The sequence below is a fragment of the Macrobrachium nipponense genome, chromosome 18 (genome assembly GCF_015104395.2).
Source record: "Macrobrachium nipponense isolate FS-2020 chromosome 18, ASM1510439v2, whole genome shotgun sequence".
In the NCBI taxonomy this organism is placed as follows: domain Eukaryota; kingdom Metazoa; phylum Arthropoda; class Malacostraca; order Decapoda; family Palaemonidae; genus Macrobrachium; species Macrobrachium nipponense.
In genome coordinates, this window is record NC_087211.1 from 45,346,393 (window position 1) to 45,372,779 (window position 26,387).

The following is a 26,387-nucleotide window of genomic DNA, read 5'->3' on the forward strand; positions in this document are numbered from 1 at the left end:
GAACCCCTTGCTCGAAAGCTACGAACCTATCCAGCTGCCGCTAGTACCTTCCTATTGTAAAAGGACCTCAGGTTTGTATAGTTAGGAAAATGCAATTTTGGACAAATTGTCATTTTGCTGTATAAGGCATGTTGTACATATACCTCCCCTGCTGGGACATTTACTCTTGAGGTAATTCTTAATTCACAAGAGATATTTAATATTTACTCTGCAGTGAACCCCTGAATGTCATAAATAACACGCAATGTAAAGAAAAACTAAAGCACAATATTCACACTGCAATTTCTACAGGTGGCTTGAAATATCTGATAGGTGTAGGTTTTGATGGAGTATCGTCTAATGAATTGAGTCAGTTTCTTTTACAAAATGATCCCTCTGTTTTCAGTGCAGTATGGTGAACTGTTCAGGTTAAGAACATGCCACCTTAGAGATTTGTAAAGAGAATAAATATTCTCTTTAAGTGGTTTATCATCCATTTAAGCTATCATGTTTCAAGTATTTTGACCAACACATTAAATTTTATTCTGCAAATTGTACCAGGCTGGGAGAAAATTAACTAAAAAGGATGTATTTTGGATGCAAAAACTACAGTGAAAATGAGAAACTAATGAGCAGTAAGGCATGGCTGACTTTTCAGTCAAGTCTGAAATCATTTCTACCTCATTATCATCACAATGTTCAGGAGCTGAATTTAAGAATATGATCTCTCACTTCTTTCTAGCTGTAGCTCAAGACAACTATCAGCATAGAATTGTTTTGAAAAAGATGGCTGCTGACTGAACCTTGGAAATATAAATTCATTCCTTTCAGCCTTACTCTGTCACTGAGTATCCTCTCCTGTTTTTAGAAGATTATAATCTCATCAAGTATCAAGCACTTAGTGTAGTCTCAACATCATCCTAAACTCTTCGTTAATAATGGTTTTGCTGTAGAGATGCCTCATTAGCAAAAGATATCAAGATCTGGAGAAAGATTGCCAGTATTCAGAAGTGCCATGTTCATTTAAAAAACCAGAGTATATAAATCCTAATTTTTAAAATATACTGTACGTAGTTGAAATGCTGGCTAATTCTGAGGCTTGTGTATGTTGTCTAATTACTTTTATGAGCAGTAACATTTTTGTGACATTAAGTTCTACATAGTTGCACTAGCATGACCCAGTTCCAGTGTGCAGGGAATGCAGATCATCACCTGAGTTTTCCAAACTTAAATCAATGGTGAATGTAAATTTTTGGAAATCAGTTAAAGAAAATTTTAATGAATCTTCATGTTCATAATAATCATAATAATAATAATAATAATAATAATAATAATAATAATAATAATAATAGTAAGGTAAGGAAATAATAAGTAATAAGGTAATAAGTAATAAGTAATAAGTAATAAGTAATAAATAATAAATAAATAAATAATAAATAAAATAATAAATAATAAATAAATAATAATTAAGAATTAAATAAATAATAAATAATAATAATAATAATAATAATTAATAATTAATTAATAATAATTAATAATAATAATAATAATAATAATAATAATAATAATAATAATAATAATAATAATAATAATAATAATAATTAATAATAATAATAATAATAATAATAATAATAATAATAATAATAAAAAACAACTTCAATTCATTGCATAAAATATAAAACCTCTAATTGAAAGAATTGTCAGGCCAGCTCACTGCAAAAAGTATATTGACTCAGTGGTCTGGTAAACTACCTAATAGTAATGATAATGAAAATACTGTATGACAGATTTTGCTTTTAATGAATCGCACGTTTATTCTGATACGTATACAAACCCTCGGTCCTTTAACAATAGGAAGGTAACTTAGCGGCAGCTGAACTGGTCGTTAGCTTCGAACAAGGGGGTTCGGTAGTTAACTACTTGTCCGGCAGTTAGCGGTCAGCTCGACTGCGAGGAGAGGAGCCACTTTGCTCTCGGCCGTGCTGGTGGATAGACATGTTGCTCGCCTCTCTGCCCGCTGTATTCGTTGTATGCTTGGTTTTCTTCATGTGAAGATTTTTTCTCTTTCTCTCTTACTAGTGTGCATGTGCAAAGCTAATGTAAGTACGTGGTTGTTTTGTATTATTCATACTATCGTGAATTGTGAATTATTATGGATTCCCGAGAGCCGGAGAGACCCCGATCGCCCCCCATCAACTGCAGATTGTGCCCTGGTGTGGAGGGCCGTAAGTGTGGGGCCTTTCAGTCCTCTTTCGAGGTAGACCCTCATGAATTATGCACTCTGTGCCGAGGGCAAGAATGAATGCTCGCACTGAGCCATGTGATGTGTGTATTGTTTGGTCGGAGGAGCAGTGGGAGCGCTATGGAGGGAGGAAGAAACCGTGTAAGCCGGCCAGGGAGTCATCGGAGGGATCTCCTGTTACTCCCTTGGTCACGGACACGTCTTCTTCTTTCTTCCCTCCATCTCAGCTCCCTCGTATGGCTCCTTCCCCCGTCGGGGGTGGGGGGGGTATCTCGCTCCTCCTCTCTCGATCAGTCGAGTGTGGAGGAGGGGGCTAGGTACCCGAAGTGCAGTTGTATTCAGGGTCGTCCGTTTGCTCTGGGTGGGAACTGTCCCCCTCGGGCGAGGGGGAAACCCCCCCCCCCTACTAACCCAACTACTCTTCCTTCTCAGGAAATTTGCTTGCCATGGGGGACGATCTTGGCCGAGCCTGGTACTTGCTGGGGCTCCAGGGGACACAGAGTGTTCAGGGGCTGCTTAGTCATCTGGCGAGAGGGACCAGGCCGGTAACTATGGCCCAACCACGACCACGATGGTATCCACGCCTGGCTACACTTCTCCGCCGCACCTGGTCTACACCCAGCACGTTGCCATGGTTACCCCAACAGCTGCTGTTCAGAGGTTTACTGTGACGCTGCCACCTGGTTTTGCCGCTCTTGCTCCAGCCCCTGACTTCCGGTGTCCCAAGAGCTCTCCTTTAGACCTGCCTCCAGTACAGAGGATGCCGCTGGTTCCTGCCCCGCCTCCTGTTCCTGAGATTGCTGCCGCTCCAGTACCAGTTTCTGCCACTGTCTTTCCTGCCCGTGGTGTTGCTGCCCCCACCCCAGGTCCTTCCGGATGGAAGACCTGATGATGGTCCTGAGGAAGCTGACGAAGAAGAGGAGGAGGAGGAAGGTGTCGTCATCGTCGTCTTCATCATCTTCTTCGTCGTCTTCTGCTGCCGCTGCTTTCCCTTCGACTTCTAAGGCCCCACAGCTGAAGAAGAAGAAGGTAGCCTCCTCCCCCCTTAAGAAGGCTCGCTCTGAGACTTCTAAGGGTGGGACGGTTGGGACTTCCGCTGGTCCTCCTGTTCCTTCGGGAACGGGGCCCGTCTCTCCTTCCGCAAGGAAAAAGAAGACGGGGACCAGAGGAGTGCTGGCTAACACCGGTACCTCCTCGCCTGGCCCCAGAGGTTCTGCCTCGACGCCAAGTACCGTCTTGGCCTCTCGTTCGCGAGAGGTACCGAGTGTACGGTTGCCCGCGGGTGACCGTGCAGCCAAGACCCAGGCAACCGAGTTTGCTTGGCACCAGGATCCAGGCACGGAGTGGAAGACTGGCGGGAGTCGCCCAGGTGACTCCCACCAGAACAGCGATCACTCTAGTGGTGAGCCGTCGGTACCCAGGGTTGACGCAACGGTCCCAGACCGGCCGCGGGCTGAGGCGAGGAAGCGGTCCCCTCGGTTGCCTGGACCAGCCGAGGCTGATCCAAGTGGCATGACGCGCCATGAGGACAGGCCTCGCTCCCACAGCAACAGCGGACTCTGCCAGTCCCCGGACCACCGCTCCCACCGGGACCGGGCGGAGAGGGGGACCAGCAGCAGCTCTTCTGACGCTTGGGACTGTTGCCGCTGTTCTCCAGCCGCTCGACCAGGCCTGCAGCTCAATCACCACCGCGGGTTGGCGATCGCCTGCAGCCCCCCCAGCACGCCGGTTCTGCCGGTGGGCGAGGGGAAGAGTCAGGTCTACCTCTCCCGTCCCTTCAACTTCCTCGGGCTACACCAGGAAGAGCAAGGCGATCAGGGGGGCGCGCTCCTCGCGATCCCGCCACGATGCCCTACAAACCTGGCATAGTCCTAGGACCGACCAGATCGTACATGCAAGTGGCAGGAGGAGACCGGGAGGGGTCTGTTGTGGTTCCTCGCTGGACGGGCTTGATGGTCCGTCTCCGCAGGACGCATTCACTCCCGAGATCCAGAGGTCGTTCGCTGAGGTTATTGCGCTGATTCGTCAGCACAACGACCTCGGGGAAGAATCGCCGCTCCCACCTTCCGAGCCTACATCGGGTTTGGAGTCGTTCTGGGGACCCAAAAAGGAAACCCAGGGCGACGGTGGGTCTGCCGTGATCAGCCTTGGCAGACAGTGTGCTCTCGTCTCCGGACAGGAGGTTCGCTTCGGTCGGCAGGTCTTCCAAGCCTCCCCCCCCCACCTTCCCCCACCTCTCTACCGCAACGGAGGCAATTCTATGTGCCATCAGAGGACCCTCTGCTGCCCAAGCAGGTTAACCTGGAGCTACCTAGGCTAACTCCGGGGGTGTCTCTGCAGCAGCTCCTGTCAGAGAACCTCTGGTTCTCACAGCAAGAGGCACTTGCTTTGGAATCTACTGCCATGGCAGCATTCCAAGCAGTCTCCTGGATAGACCTGTGGTCCCACACACTGTCTAAAGCCACGTCCTCCTCGGAAAACATCACATCCCCTGAAGGGGACCTGGCTTTCGTGAGACTGTGCCAGTCTGGAGGTAGGGCTATCTCCTACATGGCACCCCCAGACGGCTAACCTGTGGCCCAACCTAGTTTCTGAGGCATAGGGAGGCTGCCTCACTCGAGTGACCAGGGCGGCTGCGCGAGGCGGCCTTGGGTCTTCGCAACGGACCGGTGCAGAGTTCCTTCTCTCTTCTCCAGAGAGATGGAGGACGCTGTGGTGGAACAATGGCGCACTGATGAAAGTGACCGTTTAGTCCACCAGGTAGTCTCAAAGGTGGCTGGGCAACCTCGAACAACTGCGGCTAAGCCAGAGTTTAGCTAGCGCTGCTTACCTCTGCGGCTAAGACGATCGCTTCTTCGAAGCAAGAGGAAAAAAGACTGCCTTCGACTTCGACTGTAAGGAGCGACTGTAACTAGCCCTCCTCCCAGCCCTCCTTCTCTCGAGGAGGAGCCAGGAAGAAGAAGTTGAAGAGAGGATGGGAAACGCTAGGGACAGCGTTCCCCCTCACCTGCTGCCAGAAGTGGGGGGTGCCTGGCGAGCCATTGGGCAACATGGCAGCACTACAGAGCGGAGACCTGGATAGTGAACGTCCTTTGGGAGGGATATTTACTACCCTTCGAGTCTCGGCCACCCTCACCTCCAAACCCGGTACATATACAGATGTTACGTTCCTGGTTTCGGCCAAGGATGTGGCGTTCAGCAGGAAGTTAAAAAGCCCATGCTGGAGCAAAGGAGCTGTGGAGATCGTATGGATCAGTCGCCGGGCTTCTACAGTCGACTTTTCCTGGTGGAAAAGTCCTCGGGGGCTGGCGCCGGTGATAGATCTCTCTCCCTTTAACCGATTCGTTCGCCAGACTCGGTTCACGATGGAAACAGCACGATCAGTGCTCGATTCCATCAGGGGAGAACAACTTCATGCTTTCTGTGGATCTGAAGGACGCGTATTTCCAGATACCCATCCATCAATCCTCCAGGAAGTACCTCATTCTCATCCTCGACGGGATGTGTACCAGTTCAGGGCACTTTGTTTCGGTCTCTCTACTGGCCCACAGGTGTTCACGCTAGTGTTGACTCTGGTGTCGGCTTGGGCCCACTCGGTAGGGATACGTCTTCTGAGGTATCTCAACAATTGGTTAGTCCTGGCGAGCTCCCGCTTGCAATTGCTACAGGACAGAGATCAACTCCTCGAATTCTGCTGCGATATGGGGATCGTATGAATTACAAGAAGTCAGATCTCGAGCCCAGCAGAGGATGAAGTACCTGGGCATGCTGATCGATACAGTAGCAGGGTAGAGTCTTCCCCGCCGAATTGCGGAGGAATCCAGCAGGTTTGGTTTGGGGAGGCAGCAGGAAGGTTCCTGTCTCTACAGGAGCAGCCAGCTTAGCATTGGCAGGTCGTGATCGGTCACCTCGTATCTCTCAAGAAGTTAGTCCCTCACAGGCGTCTTCACCTGTGGTCTCTTCAATGGAGACTAAAGGAGTGTTGGTCACAGGCAAGAGACCCACTTTTCTTCCCCGTATCTCTCACGGAGGAGGTGAGGCAGGACCTAGCCTGGTGGCTGGATGACGGGAACCTTGTAAGAGGAGTGCCTCTTCGCACTCCCCCCCCCTCCCGGAGATGTTGCTGTTTTCAGACGCATTGACTGAGGGATGGGGCGCACACCTGGAGGAGTTGCTGGCTGTGGTGTGTGGAATCATCATGACAAGCACCTTCACATCAATGTCCTGGAGCTCTCCAAGAGTTTCAAAATCGTCTGGTGGGACACTCAGTGGTGTTGATGAGCGACAACACCACGGTAGTGGCGGTACATCCAACAAACGGGACTAGTGTCCCTCCCGTTGCATCAGTCTGACGTTGCAAGGTGCACAAAAGTGGGGACCGTGGTACAAACTCGAGGTAGAGATGTCAGCCCGCTACATTCCAGGCAAGAGGAATGTGGTATCAGACAAGGTCAGCCGTCGGGATCAGGTGATAGGAACGAGTGGTCCCTTCACCCAGACTGGCGGAAGGCTCTTCAACCTGTGGGGACGTCCAGTTGTGGATCTGTTCGCCACCCGGCACAACAGAAAACTCCAGGTTTTCTACTTAGTTGTGCTGGACCCATGGGCAGCTGCAGAGGACGCTCTTCAACACCCGTGGGACAACCTCCTCTTGTGCGCCTTTCCTCCGTTCTGTCTGATTCGCAAGGTGATCAGCAGGGCGCTGGTCACCCCGAATCTTCGGATGATCCTGGTGGCACCCAAATGGCCTCAGGCCGTTTGGTACCCGGACCTGCTGGCTCTGCTAGCCAAAGCACCGAGAGAGATTCCCCCTGGCACAACCTCCTGTGCCAGCCCCACATAGAACGGTACCACCGATCGGTTCAGTCCCTGTGTCTTCACGGCTGGCTGTTATCCATCATCTCTTGCGAGCGAGAGGCTTTTTTTGCAGCGCAGCAACAGAGATGGCTGGGTACCTCAGACAGTCCTCTGCAGCTGTATACCAGGGAAAGTGGTCCGTCTTCGGTGGTTGGTGTCGTGGACGGGGTCTCTCTCCTCTCAGAGCCACTATTCAGCAGGTAGAGGATTTCCTCGTTTTCCTTCGCCGAGAAGCTCCTCTCCATCTCTGCAGTTAAAGGATACAGAGCTGCCCTGGCCCTAGTACTTAAACTGCAAGGAGTGGATATCTCCTCCTCCTTCGAGATCTCCCTCCATTATGAAGAGCTTTCAAGAGGTCTTGCCCACCCAGGGAACTCAGGCCCCCGGGTCGGGATTGACTGCTTTGTCCTTAAGAGTTTGACTCGAAGACCCTTCGAGCCACTCCAAGAGTCATCAGACAGGGATCTGACCCTCAAGACCCTCTTTCTGCTGGCCCTGGCATCGGCGAAGAGAGTAGGAGAACTTCATGGTCTTTCCTTCGACGTTAAGCTATTCCAGGGGATGGGGGATTCCGTAACGCTTGATTTCGTCCCGACTTCGCAGCGAAGACTCAGAATCCTTCGGTTCCTGACGACCGGTTCAGTCTTTCATGATCCCCTCCCTGAAGGACTTCACTGATAATGATGTGGATGAGATGCTGCTTTGTCCTGTGAGGGCGCTACGGCGCTATCTGAAGAGAACTCGACACCTCAGGCCTGAGTGTCAACGCCTCTTCGTTAGCACCGGGGTTACCAAGAAAGAAGTATCCAAGAACACACTTTCTTTCTGGCTGCATTCCGCAAGAACTTCTCAATGGCGCAGGTTCTGAAGGCAGGGGTTTGGGCCAACCAAACCACCTTTACTTCCTTCATACCTTCGGGATATTACCCACAGGTCCTTGGACACCTTTTCCTTGGGACCCGTTGGTGGCTGCTCAACAAGTTGTGTAGCTTACCCAGCACCCGAGCAGAATCAGAAACATCATTGCATCCTTGTGGGACTGCATGAATGGATGAGCGAAAGAGAGTGTGACTGGCTTCTCTTACTCCTTCTTTCTTCCTCCTCTACCTGTGGGCAGAGGGCCGTGGTCGTCACTACGCTGAACAGGAAGCAGATGCAGGTAAGCTACACGACCGAGCTCTATCCTATCCCTTTCATTAGGGATAGGAGTGTTTATCCCTACAAGGGGGAAGTGGAAGCCAACAAGAGACAAACCCATGACTTCATATTGGCTCTTGAAGTAGGAACTAGTTCTTGTTTATTTGCTATTTATAAGAGGTACGCTGGCCTCCCTCTTATAAATTTGGTTCAGAAGTCTGGCCACTGATCCTGCGGTGCACACCCCGATCAGGGAGGGAACCAAGGTCGTATTCGAACACCAGTCTGTTCATAAGACTCAGATTCCAACCCACCAATAAGTGAGTCTTCCTATTGTTAAAGGACCGAGGGTTTTGTATACGTATCGGAATAAATAACAATTTGTCAAAAATTTTTATTTTTCCTAACTATACAAACCTGAGGTCCTTTTACATAGTCCCACCTCATGCCACCCACCCCTCACTCTGCGTTTCCCCTGGGCCTAAGCAAAGTGACTCCTCTCCCGCAGTCTAGCTGACCACCAACTGCCGGACAAGTAGTTTAACTACCAAACCCCCTTGTTCGAAGCTTACGACCGGTTCAGCTGCCGCTAAGTTACCTTCCTTTGTTAAAGGACCTCAGGTTGTATAGTTAGGAAAAATACAATTTTCGACAAATTGTTATTTTATCACAACCCCAAACTATTACAAGGTAAGAACCTGAATTTAACTTGTAGTGCTTAGCAGTAATTTATATACTGTAGTTTGATAGCAAACCTTGAAGACTTTAGGAAAATAACTTTTGCTCCTTATTTCAAACTGTATAGTTTTTTATTCTAAAGGCTCATTTAATGTTCACTCCATCTCATTACCTGAAGTATTTTGCAGAAAAATTAATTTAATCTTTTTAAGTCCCCAGGGGAAACCACGCTGCTACAGCAAAATCAAAAGATAGGCTATAAAATTTATCATAGACATACTGTGATCTTCAAAAAATTTCTTTTCTAGGTACAATCCAATAACTGTAAGAGAAATCATGCTCCCACCATCTGAAATGAGCTTATGTATACCACCTGTAACACAGTCATCCGTGGTTGAACAAATTAAAGGAGTGGCCATACAGGTAATTTTATTTTCCATTTTTCAGCTCATTTTATATTTCAGTACTGTACCTCAGTAATCAGTATATGTACATAAGAAAAATGATTTCATCATGCATTTCTGCTTTTTGTTGATTTTTATTTTTGAAATGGTTATTTTTGCAATGTAATTTCTTATGAATATTGAGGTAATTTTAATACTGATTTTTTGCATATCTCTGTCTTCAAAAGCAAATGCAAGTCATAATTGTGTACCCATTCTCTATATGCCTCAGTTTTTGAAAGTTATCCATAGAGGTTTAATTATACTACTATGAGATACTAACAGAAATTGCTATTATGTAAATTATAATAAAGCATTCCACATCAAGTAATAGCCAAGAATCTGTGAATGTAAATTGGTATTCACAAGTAATATATTTGTTGTTTATTTTGACATACAATGTTTGTGCACAGAATTCTTTGGAAGTTACGCATTTGAATGCGTTTGGGATTTTTTAGTTAAGTTTAATGTGACCTAACAAATGCATCTTTCATGCTTGCTTGCCCACTCCACAATTTCAGTAATTCAGTTCATCTATGCAACTGGAGAATGATTTATAGATCTCAAGTAATTGTAAAGATTTTTCAACTTAACATCAAGACTGAGTTTTTCAGGAGTTTTATATATAGTATATAAGTAGGTAATTATTTTCATTTTAATAAATGCTTTTTATTTATTTTCTTTATCTGTAGGGTTATTCAGTTTTTTCTACTATTCTCGAACGGGTAACTACACTTTCTTCAGAAAGCAATCTCCGTTGGCAGCCTCTGATTTTGGAAATTAGTGAGCATCAGAATTCTCAGCGCGCAAAGTTCAGGGAGCAAATAGAAAGTATTCAGGTGAGATGGAAGGTTAAAAATACTTAAACTTACGAAAGACTCAAACAAAAAATTAAAGTTGTTGTTTTTTGTGTGTTTAATACATAATCTTAGATTACTCCATTATGATAACTCTCTCTCTCTCTCTCTCTCTCTCTCTCTCTCTCTCTATCTCTCTCTCTCTCTCTCTCTCTCTCTCTCTCTCATTCTTTTCAAGTATTGTGTACTTTAATTTTACTCTGTTGTGTAATGCATCAGTTACTTTTGCCATAAAATTTGAACAAATTTCAGGTATATTCCTGTGAATTTTAAACTGAATTGTAAATTTATGGGAGTTATATTTTCCATGTTCATCTCTGGCTGGGTAAATCACTACTCTTTGTTTATTATTTTTGAATTGTTAAGAGATTGGCTTGTCTCATGACATAAGATCCCTTTTTGTTTTTCCCATCTTATCCCAGGTATTCCAACTGCAGGGGTTTTCTAACTTTAACTGAGTTGGTGACTCCACCCTAAAGATTTAACCAGCTTAGAGGATCTAACCTTTTTTTTTTATAAGAATGTCTTTTCTTCATTCCTTTTAAGGTTTATATATGAAATGCATGTAGGTGAAGAATTGTGTATTAAGAGGGAATGAAGTTCCATTACTTTTTAGGAAAATAGTAGTGTAAATCATAATGTTACAAACTTTTATACATAATGGTCATTGCATAGTTCTACAGAATATTTTTCCATACACTGTACCACACACTAACTCATCTTACATTTCTGTTGTATTCTAAGATAGATTTTGCTTTTATAGCTACAATTAACATCACCCACCCTGGAGGCAAGAAGGCTGCACCCTCCTACTCCTAATACAGTCCAAGAGGTAACCACAGCAATGATGGAAATTAAAGACAAGATTGTCACCGCTAAGATATTGATAGCACAAGTTGTCTCTGACTGGAATTTAAAGGTAAGAAAGATCTCGCAGTACCTTAGGGCCTACTCAATCACTTGGTAAGGAAGTGTAATATCATAGCTTTTTCTGCCACTTTTTCAAGGAAAGATGAAAGATTTTGCGTATTGGAAACTTTATGTACAAGGACCAAATAAACTTTAATGGAAAGTGTACAAAGCAGAGTGTTATTTACAAACAAATTGAACTTACAAATGAGCTCTTGGAATGTAAAATAGTCTGTATGTAAAGGACTACCAGTAATGGTTAATTCCTGCAGTGCCAAAGCCATAGAACAAGAAAAGTAAACATAAATATTTACTGAATTTTACCTATCATTAACCCACTAAGGAAAGTTGAAGATGGAATATTTCTCACACCAAAATTTAACTCTTTTGTTAGTATTTCAAATTTGAAGTGAGTTATTTTTTATATAATTGATATGTCTTTGAATTATCCAATATGTATTTGAATTATTATCTACAGGAAATCTTTTTACTACATCTTTACCAATAGGTTCAGGATTTAGTGCAGCTTCGTAAGAAAGAAGAAAGACTTGAGAAAGCCAAAGTTATGGCAGCATCTGGAAGTGGGGGAAATCCCCTCCCTCGTCAGTCCACGAGTGGTTCTATATCTACATCCTCTGTAGCTTCAGCTCTTGCTAATAACTCAACTGGAGGTAAGTTGTAATTTAAAGCATTATTGACTCTGTTTCTTCAGATCAGAATTTAAGAGGGCAATAGGAGGAAGAAAAAGGATCTTACTGGACTCATTTTTTCCATTGAAAGGTAAGTATCCTAGTAGTAAACTTAAAAAATTCTGTCAGACATTTTCTTTAGAATAAATAGAGCATAAAAGAACAAAAGGAAAAGAGTAAGAAAATCTGAAAAATAGACATCAAAGATCATGATGGTTTGGGTATGTGATAAGAAAGTGAGATGAATAGTCATTGTTAGATGTGATAGACATGAAGAGGTAGAAAGCTGACTAATAGTAAAAAAGGTTGTGCTAGGTGGATGCTGTGGTATAACGTGTACAAAATAGTACAGAATTAAAATTGTAGTTAAAGATTAACATATAGTGCATTGACATCTAAAGGATAAATATAAAAGCAAAAGATATTCTCCCAAGATATTTAAGATATTTTTATACTTATTACTCTTAATTATGATTATTATACTGTTTCTGCTGTAAAGTTCCTGGTAAAATATGATTATTATACTGTTTCTGCTGTAAAGTTACTGGTAATTTATTTGGTGCTAGTCTTTAAACCAGGTTTTGATACTGAATTTTCTAATGCTAATATTTTGGTCTTGTTTAACAAGAATTGTGGACTTGAAAATGTCAGGGTTGCAGTCTGTGAGTAAAGGGACAAAAGAGATAAATCCCAGTTTACATTTCCCAAGTTCATAGAAGTTTATATTTATTGACATTATAAATTCAAGAAAATTTTGACATACAAATGATTCCACGGTTACCCTTCATCATTTATCATAGTAAGGAGGAAGTAACAAAGGATTGCAGAAAGGGAGGTCCCTTAAAGATGATGTATGTAAATAACCTGGTGCTAAGACACTGATAAATTATTGTACTAATGTAACTAGTTTGAGAAGTCTTATGCACAGTAACATCAGTCTCAATGATATTTCTGTTTACAGAAATGTGCAGTGCCACATCTCAGAAACAAGGAGGTGACACTGCTTCTGTGGCATCATCTGCAATAACAGGTGTTTCTACAGATTCATTGAGCTTGTCAGCATCTTTCAGTGATATACCAGGCCAAGAGAATCAAAAGAAGTAAGTGCCCATTATAGGTTACTGAATATTGTTAGTCTTATGTTAATTCCTAATTGTGTTCATGTTTACAGTGTGGTTGATGAATAGCAACTGTAAACATTAGTTTAAAAAGGAGTTCCTTATGTTTTATAAGTCAGCTGACAAATTATTAATTTTTGTATGATGATACAACTTATACTTGTAAAAAGTTTACAATCCCTTATCCAAATTTCTAAAAACTGGAAAGCTCTAAAAACCAAACTTTTTTGGAGGGTTTTATCTATTTGTAAACAAAAATCATATACTGTACTATGATTAGTTGTATTCAAAATAATAACAAAGGTCTTACTAACTGTATCCAATGATATTATAATAATATTGTATTATAAAATATGAATGTTAGAATTATGTGATTTTTTATTATGGTAATTTTTACATTCTAATAATTATCAGTTGATTGAATTTTACCATCATCATTATTGCCATGTGTTGACAAACTGAGAATTACCAACATCCTCCAAGCCATTAAAATTTTTCTCAACATTTTTTGTCACTATCGATTGAGTAATATGAGTTGGAAGTAGATGTACATAAATGTATTTCTTTTAACACTTGAAAAGATTCCAATACGTAATAAGAATAACTGGGGAACTTTTAATCTAGCAAAGTCCATTTAGTTTGATTATAAAATTCTACAAAGAAAAAAAAAAAATCCTGGGCCCTTTTTTGTAAAAAAAAAACACCAGGGTTTTGCAAGTCAAGCACAGTTGATAACTACTATCAAGGCTATATTTTGTAATTTTGTACACAGAAGTTAGGCTAGCCTGATTTCACCTTTTGTTAACCTCAATTTATCCATCAGTGTTAAAAAAAGTTGTTAACTAATGAGTTGCAATAACAAAACTGTCTAACATTATTGCATTGATGCTAATTATTGCTTTGTCAGACTGGAAAAAACAGCACAGCAGTTACAGCGTAGCCTAGTGATCTACTCCTAACTTCTCGCCTTGTAGACCTACTGGCTCCCAATTTTAACAAATATAAGCCCACTCATAAACATTTCAAGGAACTAAAGTTTTTCACTGGTTCTTAAAACTATGTACTACCTAGCTTAGGTGGTGTTATGATGATTGACAAATGCAGAGTCGAACATATTTCCAGAGCAAAACTTGGGAATAAGTGAGCTGTGGGACAGACCAAAGTGTGATGGGAAAGATAGCTGTCATACGAGTTGCTGTTACAAACATGCAAGTAGCATGAAGGGGAAACTGAGGCAGCTGCTGTAGACAGGAGGTGGAGTCCTCCTGTCCTAAGTCATTTACTGTATATTCTTTTACTGTGCCAACAAGCACTCTTCTGGCTGAGACCAACTATAAGAGAATTCTTTGAGATTGGTTGGTTGGTTTTATAGAGCCCTGGACCTACCATGAGAGTGTAACTCTTTTCAGGATGAACAGCGACCACACTATCAAAAAGCAGTAACTAGGATGGAGACATTGATGGACATACGTACTGTATTTCTAAAAAAAGAATTGTTGCTTTCATTTCTTTCAGAACTCACTATCTGTATATTTGCAGTAATGGAAGTGAGCCTCTTGATGATGAAGGGGAAAAGGGGTACTCTGCAAATGAGGATTCAGCTGGGAAATCTGCATTGGGTATGTAGCTAGTAAATCTGAGTTTTGCCAGTGTGTTAGTTTACTATGAATCGTGATTGTAATGTTTTTGTTCGAAATTAATTACCAAATTGTCTATTACCCTCACAGTTTGATTTTGAAAAGTCTTGGAATCAAATTTTAGTAATTAGTTATCTTTTCATCACATTTTAGATTCTCAAGATCAGCAGAAGCAGAATGAAGAAACCAAAGAAAGTAAGTAGTATACATATATACATGTCCTTAAGTTTGTCACTAGATGTACTTGTTACTTTTAAGACCTGACGTTGCATCATCAGAATGTACAATTAGTTATTTCTTTTTGTCTTGCAAAATGTAGGAAAGACACTAGAGCATAGTAATGTATATTGGATGTACAACAGTACATGAAAAAATGTATTGAAAGTTATATAACACATTGTACACCTGCTTCTATGGAGTAAAAACTGTGGTATTAAAAGTTGGCAATTATTTTTCAGTCACTTATAATAATGTTATCAAAGAAAATATGATTCCAGTTGGAAAGATTAATTTGGTTCAGTGAAGATAAAGTACTGTACGTATACTAGTATATGAATTTTGGTTGTAGATGGTAAAAACAGGTAAAAACAGAGATAATCATGCTGAGTAGAAGTTTTATTTTTCATTAAAAAGTTATGAATTTTAATCAGTAAAACAATGACTTGTAGTGGTCATATATCAACAAAAAGTTTATGCTTAAATTTTTTTAAGTTTCTGTCATTAAAAACATAGTTACTTCTTGTCATGAATTATAGTCACTGATGAATGCTAAATACAAATTGCGTTAAATTCTTTCATGAAGTGGCTGGTAACATTGAGAGACAATGACATATTTGTCCAGGAAGATGGAGTGTTGGTATGGAAAGATTTTAACAAATGTTTTTATATATTGTGGTGATCATCTGATTTTCAAGAATCCTTTATGAAATCTTTGAAAAAGTTGATATTTTTCTTTTTTTATCGGGAAGAAAGTCACCAAACTATGAGCATTTTCTTACAAGTTGCATAAGAAAAATTCCAGCACAATAGAGTTTTATACTAAAGAGAAAAGTAAGGCTGTGAAACTGTCAAAGGTAAGGCAGCTTGAAAGATTTTAAGTCATAGATTGTTAAAAATTTGAATAAATATGTACTATAGTGTTTTATTGCATTTGTCATATTGATTGTAGAAAAGGAATGAAGATTTGAATGTTGTCAAGTTCAGTTTTGTTAGTAAATGTGTTGTGAAACTATTTAGTATATAAGTACATGTTGTTTGATTTTCAACTATGTCAGTTATGTCAGTGTGACCCTCATACAGAGTAGTTTTTACATAGGTGTACTATTTAAACGAAAAGCCTGATAGTCATCACAATTTGTAGATCATCTTACCTACAGCATTTTCTGGTATTTATGAAACCTGGTTTACTCAGTCACTGAGGAACAAAACATACATTTTTAATTCCTATATAACTGGGAGAGTATAGAAGAAATTTTACTGGGGCATGAGAGCTTTCATACTAATCGAGTGTATTGAAATAGAGACAATCAATACATTGCATGGCACAGTATTTTCTTACTCTGACACTTGTGTTTCTATACTCAAAGAATAGTCATTTGTGTCTGATTTACAGTACTTTCAATTGAGATTTCAAAACCATTTATATGGAATTTGGTGAAAGTAATGATGTAACTCCCTAAGTTTTAAAAGATAAAGATTTTATCAGCAAAATTGTTAGGAAAATATAAATTTCAATCAGAATGTTGCTTAGTTTGCCTCATAATGTTATTATAGTACACCAAGGAAAAAAAGATTCCATTCCAGCAAAGGGAACATAGTAATCTGTTTTTAGTACATATACAAGAGAGCCTGGTATAATTTGTAGTGTGTTAGCCATATTTCATTGTTTTTTGTAAAAAAAAATTTAGTTTTAGCTTAATGCTTTTGTAAATAGGAAGAAGAGCACAGATTAAAAAAAAAAAAAAAAAAAAAAAAAAAAAAAAGTTCCTTTATGGTTAGTTTATATCAGTGCAAGTAAAAAATTTGCCTTAAGATGTAGAATTTTATACTGTGACTAATTATTACAGCATTATTGTTATTGCGAAGCTGAAACTGTTTTGTGTTTGGAACCAGATTTTTTTTTTTTTTTTGATCTCTCAGTCTTGCCTAGACTGATTTTAAAGCAAAGACTGGTTTCTCTTTAAATATTCTAAATATACTGAAAGAACAACCATGCAGAGTATACTCTATTGTTTTCAGGAATTTGGTTTATAAAAATCAAATAAGCTTAGACTAGCATAGGTTCTATAGATTGAAATATGAAAAACCTTACATGTGAAGTCGTGGCATAATACCCTTAACAATATCTATGCCGAGTATTCTCTGTTCTCTATCTGAAATTTTGGTTTATAGAAATTAGATATACCTAGGTTGGAGTAGGTTTTATAGATTGCAACAATAATGAAAACTTGCATCTGAAATAAAAATTTTTTTTATCACATATTATCTTTGTGAAATTCCAGTAGGCTGAGTTTATCAGGCACATGTGACTGAACAAGTTAAAATGAACTATTGTGCAACTCTGGTACAACGTCAGTGTAGCTTGGCCTCTTCTTTCGCAGTATCTTCTGCTTATTTGCATGCACTTTAAGTACATAAGAAATTTTCATTAATTTCACCTATTTTGTTTTCTTTAGAATGCACTGGAGTGACATTGCAGTGAATTATGCAAAATATTTTGTCTTGTAGATTTCACAGGACCCTTCCTTTATGGTGATTTGTACAAACCTTATTGTTCTTAATTTCATTTAATGACTAAAGTTCTTTGATAATGTTGATGTCTTGTTGTGATTTCATGAGTATGCTCTTTGAACATTGACCTCTTGAACTTGAAAAGAATATGCAAGTTCATTGCATCATTTGAAATGAAAATTGTTTTTCTACAAAATTGGGCTTCATACATTTTTTCAGTTAACAGGCATATCAGATGTAAATGTAGAAACAAGCTGTGTGGCTTAATGGAGAGTATTTTAAATGAGAGAGAAAACTTATATGGATATATCTGATCTAGCTACATTGTTTTACTGGTTATGTGCTGTAGTGAGCTAGTTTTTCTGTTTCTGTATTGAAGGCATCAGTTTTGGTATTATGCATGTACAGTTACAATTTATAAGAAATTTTTTGCAATTTGGGTAAACAATATATTAGTCCATTTTGGTTTTGCTTTGAATTGTGTATAGTGCCAGAAATATATACTGTATATGTGATTATTTTTTATTCAGTGCTTTAGTGGTATGGTTTAGTCGGTTAGACATGAGTTTTTTCATCTAAATTTTCTCATGATTAGGAAAGGATTTGCATTAATTGTATATATTTGTCTTTCTTTTAACCTAGAATTTTGTCAGTACTTTAAAGCATTTAATAACTACATAGAACTTGATGAGAAACTTATGGTCATTTGTTTGTGTGTCTGGTGTTAAGTTTCAGTACCTGGCTGTGTCTGTTCAGAAATTATTTTAGTAATAAGAGTTTGGATATGCTAGCGCCTAGAAAAGTCTGAAAATCTTCTGTGGAGAAAAGTCAGAGCTAATTAATGCAGGATATTTTTTTTTATTAAGAGGCCTCATTGTTTACTAGTACTATCTTAAAAATCTATCTTGTAATGTGGCTGACAGACTAAGGTAAGATGTCAAGGTTAGTTTAAACAAGTCTTTTAGCAAAAGTATGAAGGGATCTATTGAATGAGACTTGGGGCGCGGAGTTGTTTATTATTTTAATACAGTATTGTCATTATTTACCTCTTGTGATATTGAAGGAAAACAGGTTAGAAGGGATTGGGGACGAGGTGCGGAAATGGAAGCAGTAATTTTTTTTAGAAATTCCAAAATTGACAGTTCGTAAGGTTTACTAATATGTTTCCCATAGTGTTCTAAAGTTAGACGTCGTTTTTGATTGTGGTTCGTTAATAAGATGGGGTGACATCACGGTTTTTATGTAAAAGGATAATAGTCTTTTGGCAAAGAAATGCCTAGTATTTTGTCGAATTAACTATGCCTGAAGTATAAAGTGATGCACAATGTACTTTGTGAAATTTGAGAGTATGTAGACTAAAAAACATTAGATGCATTGGATTGTTTTCCATATACATAGCCAAAATGTGAGCAATAGTAGACCTCACACCCATAGTGATGTTCTGTCTACAATGCACATTTTGTGGTTTACTGTAACAGAATTAAAGGCTTCCTAGTGTACTGCAGCCCCAACAGCATTATATCCCACCATTTACAGCCATTGCATGGCTTTGCGTCTTTTTCCAACCAGCTATTGAGCTTCATTGACTTTCTCTTTTACCTTTTATTGATTCCTTTGGGATTTCATGGGGCATCTCAAAATTTGTTTGGCAAATGACACTGACCGTTTATGAATAGTATAGCAATTTTTTCTGTTATTACACTGTGAATTTATTTTTCATTTTATAAAGCTGATTGTTGTCTCATTTTAAAGCCAAATTCATTTGCTTTACTGTACTGTGTTCAAAATGAAAAACACAAGAAGAGAGTATAGAAATGGCACAATGTTGGCCAAACTTCTCAACAGTTAGAATGGGATGCCATTATTTGATGTAAGAATCTCAAAACGTTAAGAAAAAATCAAATGGACAAACTGACTTAGAAGCTACAAATACAATACTAGCTGATGGGCTTGTTAACTGTTCTCTAACAATGACAGGGTGAGTTACTTGGCCATGTTTTGAAATTCGCAATTCTTACTTAGTGCACTGATGATAATTTCTTTGCATCATCCGTTTGACCTCAACTAATGGTTTATTGCCTGTTACTACTGGTCAAATGCCTCTGGTCTCCTCTGACTTAGCTGCCCAACTTCTTTAACTTACCTTGCTCCAATTTTACATTATTTAGTAACAACAAATCCCTTGCAGGGCATATGGGAATCTAGAAATGGGACTTAGTGATCTTGTTAATTTAAGTGTGAAAATATGACAAATTTTAAAATCAATTTGTATTTGTTCATATGCGAACAAACCTTCGGTCTTAACAATAGGATAATTTCTAGTGCCTAGCTGGATCCCGTTAAAAAAACAGATGAAAGCAAGGAATCTTGTGATATCTGGCAACGTATGCGTAGCTCAGGTTAGGAGTGGTCAAGGACGCCGCCGCTACGCCAGTCTTTCTTTTGACAGCCTGGGCGAGAGTTGTGTTAACCTCTCTTGGCTTTTTCCCAGTTCATTGGCCGTTTCATTTCTGTTTAGTGTGTGTGTGTGTGTGTGTGTGTTTGGCTGGTATTATGGCTGCTTCTGCTCCTTCTCGGCATCAGGGTATGTGCCCCTCAGTTCCAGGTTTTCCGTGTTCTAGTTTTTTGGCTTCAGCAGCGACCGACCCTCACATCACATGCAGTAGGTGTCATTCTAATTTTTTTACTATTACAAATCCTTGCACGGAATGCCGGGCATGGCCTAAGGAGCAGTGGAGGTCATTTTATGGCAAGAGAGAACATCGGAGGGTTTCAACTCTTCCCTTCCTACTTGGGAAGGTTTTGCGCCTATTCCCGTTGTTCATCTCCTGCAGTGGTCAACCCTGATAGTAGTGTTGTCCCTGTGTCTCCTTCCTTTTCTTCCATTGATTATTCGATGGAAGTATCGGGAGGCCACCAGGCTGATGTTTGTAATGTAGCACCTTCTTCTTCTGGAGTTTATTTGGTTCCCTAGAAGGGTGAGGCTTTTTCATCAATAATTTCTCTTCCAGAGTCGGAGGCGTCCAAAATGGCGGCGATTTGGAAGACGCTCGGGCTAGGGGTTACTCTGTCCTTGGAGGGGTTGCTAGCGCATTTTGTGGAGGCTCTATTTTTCATAGCTAGCAAACCTGAGGTCTTAACAATAGGATATTTCCAAGAGCTAGCTGATAACCAGTTAAAACCAATCAAAGATTATAAGCAAGGAATCCGTGAGATCTGGCAACTCCTGCACGTATGAGATGATAGCTGGTTATAGGCCGCATACCGCCCTGTGATGTATTTAGTTTTTCCTCAACCCGGGAACTATAACAGAGAGAGGGGCAGCTAGAGGTGGGTAAGAAATGTTAAGACCTCAGGTTTGTTAGCTATGAAAAATACAAATTGATTAAAAAATTTCATTTGTTCATATAGAGGATAGACTTAAACTTGGTGGGAGGTACAAGCATCCTAAACCGGCTGGGATTTAAGCCACCTGACCACCCCTCTTAGAAGAATGAGTTCTAGAGAAGGTGGCCCCATGCCCGTGAGAAGATATCTAACAACTCAGCCGTCTGGGTTGAAGTACAATGTTATATGAGCAGATTCATTGCAACCAGGGAACCAAAGAAAATTCTGACTGTTCAAGTAACAAACCATATACTCATAAGGGTTTGTTACCACTCCTCACTCCCCCTTGCTGTAGAGGGCAGAGTATTTTGCTACTGAATAAAGGGTTGGTGTTTCAAAGATCATAAAAACACACCAACTTCCAGTATGGCTACCTTACTCACCTGTATCTGACCAGTCCAGCATATGATGTGTCTATTCCTCAACCCCCATAGGAAGAAGAAAGGAAGAAAGAGAAAGAAAGAGACCAGCCAACTCACTCATTCTCTCTTCCACACAATCACCATAGGTAAGATACAAAATACCGTATTAGGGGTAATGGATGAATTGCACAACTTGTTGGGCAGCCACCACAGGACCTGAGGAAAACGTGTCCAAGGATCTGTGAGCAACATCTTCCAGGTAAAAGGGAGTGAACGTGGACTGGCACAACCAGGAACCAGCTCTCAGAATTCTATGAACAGCAAAATTTTTCTTAAATACCAGAGAAGAACTTATACCTCTGACGTCATGTGCTCTAGTCTGCACAGACTCGGTGATAGAACCATCAGGTGAGGAATAAGCCTGCTTAATTGCCTCATGTATCCAGAATGAAATAGTGTTCTTGGAAACCTCTTTTCTAGAACGACCAGTGCTGACAAAAAAAGTCTACGACATCTAGGTCTTAGATGAGTCCTTTTATGGTAGCATCTTAATGCTCTGACAGGACAAAGTAAGAATTCCTGTGGGTCATTGTCCATAAATTCATTAAATGATGGAATGGAAAAAGAGGCAAATCTGTCGTCATGTATTGAGCAATTTTTGGTTTTGGCCACAAACTACAGGACAAATTCGAAGGTCACTGACCCCCAACCCCTGGTATGTTTCACATCATAACTTAGGCCATGAAGCTCCCCACCTCTCTTTGAAGAAGCCAAGGCCAACAGGAAAACTGTCAGACGAACAATGCAAGGCTTGAATGGAGCTTGAGTAAGGCTTCTCAGGATAAGCAAAACATCCCATGCAGAAGGCTTGAGTTCCCTTGGAGAACACGTCTGTTTGAAACCCCTGCACAGCAAGGAAATCTCCCAAAATGAAGAGATGTCTATGCCTGAAACACCAAACCTAGTGCTGCTCTGTAGCCCCTGACAGCAGAAAAAGTCGCCTTTCTCATCCCCTAGGAAGATAAAAAAATCTGCTATACTTTGAACAGAGGCTTTGAGTGGAGAGAAACCCTGTCAATGACACCAATCACAGTAGACCGCCCATTTCCCCTGGTAAACTGCAGAAGAGGATTTTCTGAGTTAACCGGACATATGTCCCCCTGCCTCCCGAGAAAATTCTTTCACTTGGAGGAGATACTTGATAGTCTCCATCCGTGAAAAGAGAGGTATTCTACTGACTGGTGAAATCTTTTGACATGAGGTTGACAAAGTAGTAGTCGCCACGGAGGAATCTCTTAGAACCTCTGCCAGATGAGACAGAAAGTCCAGGAACCACTCTGCTTGAGGCCACAGAGGAGCCACTAAGGTCATCCTGAGATTTTGAGAACTCATTACCCTGTTCAGAACTTGACGGATCAGGCAAAACGGAGGGAAGGCATAAACCTCGAGGTTGTCCCAAGGGTGTTGGAAGGTGTCCCCTGCTAGAGCAAGAGGATCTGGGACCACTTCACAGTAAACCTCCAGTTTTCTGTTGAATCCAATTGAGAAGAGGTCTAGCATAGGCTTCCCCCGAACCTGAAAAAGCATGTCTGCCACGACCTGATGCAGAGACCACTCCATGCCCAGGATTTGGTTCCGATGACTCAGTCTGTCAGTTACCACATTCCTCTTGCCCGGCATGTACCTGGCAGTTGTCGATTGCCCACTGGTGTAATTATCCTGTCAAGGAATGCAGGAGACGAGACACCAGGCCCCTCTCTTTGTTCACACAAGCAACCACCATGGTGTTGTCAGACATCAGAATGACTGAATAACCTTCTACTTTCTCCCAAAACTCTTCAGCCCCATGAAAGCTGCCTTCAGCTCCAAAATGTTATTGTATAGAAGCTTGCCTTCCACTCTCCAAATGCCTGATGTAAGGAAGTCTTCAGATGAACTCCCCAACCTGAGATGGAGACATCTGAAAACAGAAGGAAGTCTTGAGGGGGAGAACGTACAGGGATTCCCACTGAGATATTCTTGTTGTCCAACCACCAACGAAGGTCTTGCCTCACTTCCTCGGACAGAGGGACTCTCTGTAGGGGAGAATCTCCTGCTGGGGACCAGAAGTCTTTCAGTTTCCATTGCCGAGACCGAAGTTGAAGACGCCCATGAGGGACCAGCTTCTCCCTCGAAGACCAAATCCCAGGAGCTGCCACTGGTGTGCTGTCTGTTCGGGTTGTGACAGAACTTCTGTGCTACTAACCGCAACTTGTCTAACCTCTGGTACGACGGAAAAACACTCGACATGGCTGTATCTATAACCATACCTAGGTAAAGAGCTTTCTGTCTGGGAACCATGTTTGATTTCTCTAGGTTGATCATTATGCGTAGCTCCTGGCAAAACTAAAGAAGACAATCTCTGTCTTAAAGCAGTTTCTCCCTGGAGCGTGCTAATACCAGCCAGTCATCGAGGTACCTTAACAGGTGAATCCCTTGAGCATGAGCCCATTTCGATACGAGGGCAAAGACCTTTGTGAACACCTGAGGGGACGTGGTCAACCTGAAGCACAGGACCTTGAACTGAAAGGCTGCTCTCCCAGAGTGAAGCGAAGAAACTTTCTGGACGAAGGATGAATAGGGATCTGGAAGTAAGCATCCTTTAAGTCTTTTGACAGCAAGAAGTCGTCGTCCATTATCGCTGCCAACACTGTTCAGGGCACCTCCATCTTGAACCTTGTCTTCCTGACTAAATGATTCAAGGTAGAAAGATTGATTACTGATCTCCAGTCACCTGTTGCTTTGGTTACCAGGAAAATCCAACTGTAAAACCCCAGAGAAGGATGCTTTACTTCTTCTATCACACCCTTGTTCAGCATTTTCAACACTTCCTGACAAAATGATTCAAGGTGGAAAGATTGATTACTGGTCTCCAATCACCGGTCGCTTTGGGTACCAGGAAAATCCAACTGTAAAACCCTGGAGAAGGATGCTTTACTACTTCTATCGCACCCTTGTTCAGCATTTTCAATACTTCTTCCCGAAGAGCCATGAATTTCTGAGAGTTGTGGGCATAAGTTCAATTGAAAAGGGGTTTGTCCGAGAGGTGTGGAGAGAAGTTGAATAGTAGTAAATATCCCACCTGTAGAACATCTACCCAGTACTCCGCTCCATACCCTTGCCACTTGGTCCACTGACCCCCCTGGCATCCCCCTGCCCATGGCAACGGAGAGGGAGAGGCCCCCACTCTATTGATAAACCCACCTCCTGCCCTTCCCCTGAGCCCTCCAGCCCTGAGGGTACAGGCTTGTAGGGGTGTGATTGAAAGGGGCATTGTTGTTTCTTTGCCTGGCCTGTTAGGGAGATTGGGAGACCTTCACAGAGGCAGACTCTTTGGAGATTTAACAGGTGAAGATCATCTCACTTGTTGCTGAGGAGGAGGAGGAGGGCACCTTGAACATACCTGTGACTTTGATACTGCCTGACGTACCACCCTGCCTTTCGTGTCTGCTCGTCACCGGTCAATAGTATCTTCCAATTCGGTCCTCAGAAACAGGAACTGTGACTAAAGCAGATCCCCATTTCTGAGAGACAACAAAGACTCAGAGTCCACTGAATTTACCACCTTGGATAGTGGTGCATCTCTCCTGGCCCGGAGCTGATTGGACCACAGTCTGGAAGATGGAAGCTGCAGTAGTCTCCATAGCTAATAACTCTTGTGATGAAAAGGAAGGGCCTTGAACCCTAACCGGTTCCAGAGTTAGGCCAGGTTTAAGACAGATCATGTCCAGGTTAAGGTGACGGGGCATCAGTTGAACTGTACTAGTGGAATAGTAATTCCTTTGCCACACAAGAGGAGGGGGAAGAAGCTTAGATGACTTGCTAGAATGCAGAGGCCATCTTGGTCTGACAACAAAGTGTTCACACGTTGTAGGATGGACTGAGCGTGACCCGACAAGGGGAGCTCAAAAGAAGTTCTTGAGTCCTGTTTAGCACCTAGCAAGGCCTCTATACCCATTGGGGTGATAGAAGATTGAGCTTGCGGCCCACCCTCAAGATTGTTTGAGCTCACGAATGAGATCAACAATTTCTGTGAATGAGGCATAAACTCTTGGTTATCTCCCTCCTCCTGCTCTGGCACAGGTGACCGATGATGTGAAGAAGACGGTTTAGCAGTATTCTCCTCCTTCCTTAAAATTGATGAAGCTTCCCCAGGAAGCCCAACATTCTGGACAATGTTAGTTGTGTGAGGTCTAAAACCGAAAGATACTGAGACCAAAGGTTCTCAAAACTCATCTTGCAGTGATATTTGTACACAATCCCAACTCGAACAGCATACTGGGCTCGTGGAAAGTACCCCGTACATGATCACATAAAGGATCATGTACACGTACGTCAGGTGAAACACGTACACGGTCGCAGGAGAAAGCACGTACATGAACGTGAGATGATTAGAGTACTTAAACCAAGCACAATCTCGAGATGAGGAACGTCGCTGAAGAGAGCTACCTGGAGGAGATGGACTCCTAAGGCTAAGGTCTCTTCCAGGCCAGGAGAATAAAAAGCACATCCATGGGCCAATAAAGCCTCATGTCTTCAACCCTCAGCCTCAGTCTTGCCGAGTGAAGAATCCTTAGACGAAGCGTGAGCAACGTTCACATCTGCAGCTTTCAATCTTTTAATCAGAGCTTTATCGTCCATGTGCCGACGAACTAGTACAGGAACAGATGAAGAGGGGTCGCTCCCAACCTCATCAACATGTACTTGCAAGGATGATTCACGTTCACAAATGGAAGATGTTGTAACACTCTTAATGCTCTCAACACTCACACTGTCTTGAACACTTATGTGAAAGGGAGAGACACGGCTGTGAAAGGAAGATGAAGATACATTACTCTCATGACATACCGCACAGTCATGTATCAAAGAGGAGGATGCCTTTTGTCCACTATCTCCACTGCTAACCTCATGAATGCAAATGTGTGAGGAAGAAACACGGTTGGGAAGGTAAGAAAGCGATGCACTCCTTTCAATCAAAGACGATGAAACCACAAAATCCTTGACCCTCCAACGTCTGACACGACGGCGAGGGGGGGATGGCATAAGAACAGGAGAAGGGGAGAAACACCTCTCTCTACACGGTCTCTTACTAGCAGGAGTAGGAGAAGAGACCCTATGTTTATGACTTCTTCGTAGACACAGCAGAAATCCTCTCTCGTAAAACTGTAGAGTCTAGTCTCAAATAGACCGCTTGAACTAAAGCCTCAGACGGCTCATCGAGAGAAGACTTAAGAGGACTCTGGGAGTGACATCACGACACCTCTAGGATTGGAGCTGGTTGATGGCCTCACTGACGGAGCAATAAAATGCAACCCAGGGAGTG

The 26,387-nt window shown here is 41.8% G+C and overlaps 2 protein-coding genes across 6 annotated transcripts in view; one reads left to right on the forward strand and one right to left on the reverse strand.

The window, feature by feature from the left end:
* Nucleotides 1-15,069, forward strand: part of LOC135197331 (uncharacterized) — a 44,629-nt gene extending 29,560 nt beyond the window's left edge. Inside the window, exons 2-9 of the mRNA XM_064224473.1 lie at nt 9,202-9,316; nt 10,029-10,175; nt 10,957-11,112; nt 11,611-11,773; nt 12,753-12,891; nt 14,449-14,528; nt 14,700-14,741; nt 15,005-15,069. Coding sequence (XP_064080543.1) covers nt 9,202-9,316; nt 10,029-10,175; nt 10,957-11,112; nt 11,611-11,773; nt 12,753-12,891; nt 14,449-14,528; nt 14,700-14,741; nt 15,005-15,069 — 907 coding nt within the window. The remainder of the gene's footprint in view (nt 1-9,201; nt 9,317-10,028; nt 10,176-10,956; nt 11,113-11,610; nt 11,774-12,752; nt 12,892-14,448; nt 14,529-14,699; nt 14,742-15,004) is intronic.
* Nucleotides 1-26,387, reverse strand: part of LOC135197012 (1-phosphatidylinositol 3-phosphate 5-kinase-like) — a 385,140-nt gene that overhangs the window by 119,963 nt on the left and 238,790 nt on the right. The gene's annotated exons all lie outside the window — the stretch shown is intronic.